The sequence below is a fragment of the Diaphorina citri genome, unplaced genomic scaffold (genome assembly GCF_000475195.1).
Source record: "Diaphorina citri unplaced genomic scaffold, Diaci psyllid genome assembly version 1.1 scaffold1346, whole genome shotgun sequence".
Taxonomy (NCBI): Eukaryota; Metazoa; Arthropoda; class Insecta; order Hemiptera; family Psyllidae; genus Diaphorina; species Diaphorina citri.
The window spans coordinates 48,881-55,485 of record NW_007378774.1 but is presented as its reverse complement, the minus strand read 5'-3'; the positions used below and the strand labels follow the sequence as shown (position 1 = coordinate 55,485).

The 6,605-nt window shown below is 38.2% G+C and overlaps 1 protein-coding gene across 1 annotated transcript in view; it reads right to left on the bottom strand.

Annotated features, from left to right (window-relative positions):
* Positions 1–315: 315 nt before the first annotated feature.
* The window catches only part of LOC103515448, a 24,327-nt gene continuing 18,037 nt past the window's right edge, over positions 316–6,605 (bottom strand). Inside the window, exons 2-3 of the mRNA XM_008480391.3 lie at positions 2,680–2,947; positions 316–1,021 (exon numbers count right to left, since the gene is read on the bottom strand). Of these exons, the coding sequence (XP_008478613.1) occupies positions 736–1,021; positions 2,680–2,947 (554 nt within the window). The 3' untranslated portion in view covers positions 316–735. The remainder of the gene's footprint in view (positions 1,022–2,679; positions 2,948–6,605) is intronic.

The following is a 6,605-nucleotide window of genomic DNA, read 5'->3' as shown; positions in this document are numbered from 1 at the left end:
GCGCTCCCTTGTTTACGGTCGCGCTGCGCGCTCCCGGGGCTTCGCGGGGTGTGCGAAGCCCCGGGTTGTGGTTTTTAACTGATAAGGTGATAGTTTTAAAAGTTGGTTAGGCCTTAGGACCAGACTAGGCTACGTGTGTAGGGATAGCAATCCCGCAGGCTTTTGAATCCCGCGGGATGTGACCAATTCCGCCTGGGATTTTGCAGGATTTACAAGTATTACCCGCGGAATGCCGCAGTTCTAACACTGAAAGTATAACATAGGTACTCCATAATGGGTAGAACACCCTACCCAACCCACAACATTACCAGTTTATCAAACGGTATACAAGTGAGCGTGTTTAATGGTAAAACTACAGATTATGGTCTGGCAACACTGCGTGAGTTGGGAATGACCGCTGCATCTATAAATTTATATACAATGAGGTGTGATGGATACAAGGATATAAGTAACCAATGTGAAAACGTACTGATGATATAAAAAAATTGTATATTTCATTTCTTCGAATATCTTAACCCACGGAATTTACTTTATTCATAAGACATCGTAGAATCTAAAAATGTATGTTGAACATCGCTAGCACCTTTCTTTAGGGGTGATGCGAAAACGTATGCTACATTTATTTTGTATATAGTGAGGTGAAAAAGATACGTGGGTACGTATATATATTTTTTTTTCACAAAATAAAAAAAATTATGCAGTGTAGGGTTAAGCAACACGCTTTAACCTTTTCCTTCACTTGTGTCTCCACTTCTCGTTGAAACAATCAGCATGGTACACATCGATTTGTCTTTTGTCACTAGATAGAAGTAACGTCGTATCAGGGCCTCCCCTATACGCCCACACATTGAGGTCACCAAAATTCCGAAACAGACCACAACCGAAGAACCATACACCAAACGGTTTGCCGTTGCAATCGACTATCCGAAATTTGACCCGGTGACTGTTCTGTCCCTTCAGGGGGAAAAGGTGTTCTTCCTTCATATCTTCGCTCAAGCGGAGGACCACAACCGAATAAAACCTATGAACAGAGAATACTAGTACATAGTTCTGTGAACTGTAGACCTCACTCAAACCCTTTTGCCAGGCTGAGACGAATGTATGATGTATTAATGCAATTATTCACATGTATGGAAATAGGTATATACATAGGAAAGAAGGTACCTATACGTAGGTACGTGCTACGTAATAAAGAGGACAAAAAACAAGTTTTATTATTTTAGAATCCCTCAAAAGATTTAAAGAATGGTTGACCTTTTTCAAAACAATAGATTTACCAAGAATTGGGATAGAAAGAACTCAAGGGTATACAAGGGTCATAAATGCGTTAATTTATCTATTTCTTTCAATCAGAATTTGTAACCAAAATTGGACCTGGGACACCGTATTTCAAGGATCGACGTTTCTTGATTCAAGGAAGACGTGTACCAAATTTCATCAAAATCGGACCAGGCAATCGGGAGTTATAGCGGAACACACATTTATACAAATAAACAAACAAACATCTATACATCTAAACTAAATGCAAAACGATCGAGTTAAAACATAGACCTCCCTATCGTTCGGTCAATTAGTTAATTGACGAAAACTGGTTTCTACGCATGTGCAGAAACGAGATTTCGTCACATAACGATAAAAGAGTTCAGTTAACGGGACTCTAATTTTTTTGGTTACAAAAGCTCGCTATTATGTTTGCCTTTGGTGTAATATGTTACCAGCATGCTATAGAAGACCGAGGTATTCTATAGAATGCGTAAATTGACCAGACAATTCGTGAAATTATTCAAATTTCACACAATCCCTAGGCTTTTTAAAGAATGCCAAACAATGTTTTAGTCAAAATACCTATATATTAACTTGAAACGCGAATTTTGGAGAGAGCTTCAGTGATTACAAACTCCAAAATAATATCTATTGATAAAATAAATGGATAATAACTTTATTGTTGAATACAAACACTGAATATAATAATATCGATATAATAATAGGTAATTAAGTATATCGATATAATAATAGGTAACCTTAATTTTCTGATCTCACCACTTTTAAGGGCCGACGTTTTTGGACAGGAACTTGGCCTTTTTTTCACATTTGTGTTTTTGTGGGGGTATATATTTCAATACACAATGGATTTTGAGTCAGTTATGTATCGTACATTCCTGGTTCCTAGGGCCTGCCACTCACACTTGGACCGTCTAACAGACCCCGGTTTCACAGACCTGAATCTGTCAGACAGTCAGAATGTACGGGTGGTAGAAAAAGCTTAAGACCTAGGTTTCTATATTTTTCCGCCACACACTTTCCGTCGGATGCTCCAAATTTTAGGAGTCTGGTCTACAGTAACGGAGAAAAAGCTGGGCCCGTCCCTCCGGGAATTTTTTAGCCCGTAGTTTATTCGATCGTGGTTAAAGAAAATCCATACCTATGTACCTACCTAATTTGTTTAATATTCAGTTTATTATTATTCTTGAAAAGAAAATAATACTCAAAAATTAGGGTAAAATAATACTCAAATAAGCATCATTCAATAGGATAAGGAAAGTCGTGTGATGTTCACACCAGATTTTTTACATAAAGCTAAATCAAAATTTTGAAGGTGTACCTTCAAAATCAAGCCCCCCCCCCAAAAATTTAGGCAAGAACCGCCTATGGATAAGACCACCAAACGGCCATAGTTACCTCGCGTTGAAGTTCTCATTGTAGTACTTATCCAATGCTGTCGCCCGGACACAACTCCTGTCCACTTGCAGCTCGTCAGATTTGTTTTTCTCCATTGTTTTATCAAATTTGTATTCTTCGGTCTTATCATATGAAGTTGCTTTGTTATCCGCCTTGTTGTTCTCCATAGAGTACGTGAACGAGCCAGAGCCAGTGACACTACCAGCAAAAGTAGATTTCTCAATAAAACTCTGAGTGATTGAAACTCCAGTAGAAAATCGAGGTGTAACTGAAAAGCCAGGAAAAAATCTGGTGTGAACATCACACGACTTTCCTTATCCTATTGAAAGATGCTTATTTGGCTGTTCTTCTATTGTAAGTAACTTTTACAATATCTCTAACCGAATTTTCGTATTCCTTATTGCCAATCAGTTGAGTTTTATGATCCCGAAAGTGGTTTTTCCTGTACTACTGGAAAATGGTACGACTTTTTTGGTCCTCCACAAAAACTCTTGACGTTAATTTTTTAACACGAAGTGTTTTTTTGGGGGGTAAATGTTAACGTAACTTTTTTTCTCTTCAATATTTTTACACCATTTTTGAACCAGGTGCTTTAGAAAAGAACACAGAACAATGATTTACTACTGGTAAAAATTATAAAAAATCTCTGGGCCCCTACCGGAACTTTTTAAAGATCGTTCCCTTTTTACCATTAGTTGTATAGGGCAAAAAAGGACTTTTTTTAAAAAAAGTTCCAGTTGGGGCCCAGGGAATTTTTCTAATTTTTACCAGTATATAATAAATTAATGTTCTGTGTTCTTTTCTAAAGCACCTGGTTCAAAAATGGTGTAAAAATATTGAGGAGAAAAAAGTTAAGTTAACATTTATCTCCAGAAACATGCATTTTCAGCAAGAATCTCTGGGCCCCTACCGGAACTTTTTAAAGATCGTTCCCTTTTTACCATTAGTTGTATAGGGCAAAAAAGGACTTTTTTTAAAAAAAGTTCCAGTTGGGGCCCAGGGAATTTTTCTAATTTTTACCAGTATATAATAAATTAATGTTCTGTGTTCTTTTCTAAAGCACCTGGTTCAAAAATGGTGTAAAAATATTGAGGAGAAAAAAGTTAAGTTAACATTTATCTCCAGAAACATGCATTTTCAGCAAGAAACTGATCCTTGTTTTTGATTTTTCTTTTTTTTACTCGCAGATTATGTAGGTATGCGGTCTTGCGGAATAAGTTTTAATGTTTTAAACTTTACAATGATGGTTTTCCCGAAAAAATCTGGTGTGAACATCACACGACTTTCTTTATCCTATTGAATGATGCTTATTTGAGTAGGTATTATTTTACCCAACTTTTACCATATCTCTAACTATTTAGTCGGTAAAGCTGAAAACCGCCGAAAAACGGTCGAAATCGGTCAAAAAGCGGTCAAAATACCGCCAAACGCAGCACCTATCTCAACTAAACGTTTTCTGTTGCATCCTTGTCACGTTTGTGAACTACATACCAAATTTCAAGTCTCTAGCTCATACCGTTCCCGAGATATTGTTAAACTAGACCGAAAACCGACAAAAAGCGGTAAAATGCCGCCAACCAATGCACCGATCTTAACCAAAAGTTTCGTGTCAAATGCCGCCAAGCGTTGCACCGGTCTTAACCAAAAGTTTCGTGTCGCATCCTTGTCACATTTGACATCTACATACCAAATTTCAAGTCTCTAGCTCTTACCGTTCTCGAGATATTTTGTTTACAGACAGACAGACACACAGACACACGGACAGACAGACACACACACGGACCAATGGCTGAAACTTTGGATTTAGGCTCTAGGGACCTCAAAACGTGTTTTGGCACTAAAAACCGACCATGGAAAATTTGACCCGATTACATTACCTTCCTTCCTATAGGATAAGGAAAGTAAAAAATTGAAAACTGAACAGCAGTTTGAGAAAAACCAAAAAATACGAGCGTTCGGCTAATTTTGTCACCCAGTGTATAATCCATTGTATTTTCATTTTATATTCGAGGGACTTTAACTCTTTATTTCAAAGGTCTTTTTTTCGTCTCGAGAAAGCGAGGAAAAATGAGAGAGCGGAAAACCGGCTCTTCCAAGAACCAATTTGTTTTTAAACACAAGAATTCGCCCTAGGCGGGAATAGAACCCGCAACCTAGAGGTTGAGCGGTAGGAGCATTATCATTCATCCAATCTAAAATAATAAGAAAAAAAATCAGCCAGCCTAGTCAGCTCGGTTGGTGGCGAGTCTGCCTTGTAAGCGCTAGGCCGCGGGTTCGATTCCCGCCCGGCGCGGATTTTATCCTCATGGGATAATCTTCGTTCTCGGAACGGCTTGCTTTCCTCCTATCCTGTATTCCTTCTCTCTTCGATTTCGGTACGATAAGACCCTAGCAGTTACAGTTCCCTCTGTAAAACTCTAAAAAAAAAAAAAAAAAAAAAAAAAATGCACCGGGCGGGAATCAAACCCTCAATCTAGAGTTTGAGAGGCAGTAGCGCTACCACAAACAAGATAACCAGCTGTTCCCGATACCAATATTTCCTTTTTAGAGAAAAATCATGCCTGGGGGTGAATCGAACCCGCGGCCTAAACGTTGAACCCGCGACCTAGAGGTTGAACATCATAGAGGACATAGACTACATAGAGTAATATAAAGCTTTACATACTCTGCCTGGTACGGCCTTGGGCATTTTATACAATGACCTAGAAAATACTAGGTACTTTATAAAAATCTGGTGTGAACATCACACGACTTTCCTTATCCTATTGAATAATGCTTATTTGAGTGTTCTTTTACCCTAACTTTTACAATATCTCTAACCGTTTTGTCGCTATAGCTGTTTAGTCAGTATAGGGAACTCATATATAATGTCATATTACTATCAATTTCATTATACACATTGCCCAAAAACGCTAGGTATTCTATTCTATAGAACACCCTGGTATTCTATAGAATGCCGGGTTTATATAGAATGGCGGTAACATATATCTAGGCGCACGGCAGTGCCCCAGGCCATGTTCCGGCCTGAGCACGCCAGTGTGTATATTACACGAAACATTTCGACGCATTTTTACCCCTATCATAACTTCGTCAATTTTCAATGAGGACCAAGGTACAACGGGGGCCAAGGTACGACTAGACACCCTACTTTCCTTCCTATAGGATAAAGGAAGTAAAAAGGAAAAAAAAAAAATGGACAGATCGCAATACTTTCTCATTTCTTTTGTAATAGAAAGTAAAAAAATCACTTTTTAGTCCGTCCTTCCTTTATTAAATTATAATAGTAATAATAAAAGGTACCTATGGACCAAGGTACAACGGGGGCCAAGGTACGACTAGACACCCTACTTTCCTTCCTATAGGATAAAGGAAGTAAAAAGGTATTTCAAGTCTGATTCACTCATCAAAATTATGAGGCACTTCCCGATGTCCTAGAAACTTGAAATTTGGCAGGATGGTAGGTCTTGATTAGTATGTAAAGGTACCTGGTCGACCTATGTATCAAATTAAAGGTCTTTTTACCAGGAACACGAAAGTGGTGGTGCAAATTTTGTCCAGAAAACCATAAAGCGAAAAATCAAAAAAAAAAAAAACTGTTTTTTGGAGATTTTTTTCACATTTTCTCACACAAATGAGCTCTAATCTTGAAATTTGTCGCGACGACCTATGAACTCAAAGCGAGAAAGTTTTAGAATTTTAGATAACACTTCAGTCGATTATTGCACTGGGCGCCGCCCACAGGCGGAATTAACCGCTTTTTGGCGGTTTTCACAAAACGGTTAGAGATATCGAAAAAGTTTTGAGAGTAGACCCCCCCAAAACCATACCTAAAACCCCCCAATTAGTAATTTTTATGAACATCAGAACAACGGTTAGCGGTATTTTCCTGTATTTTTACAGTTAACAGTATTTCGACCGCTTTTTTT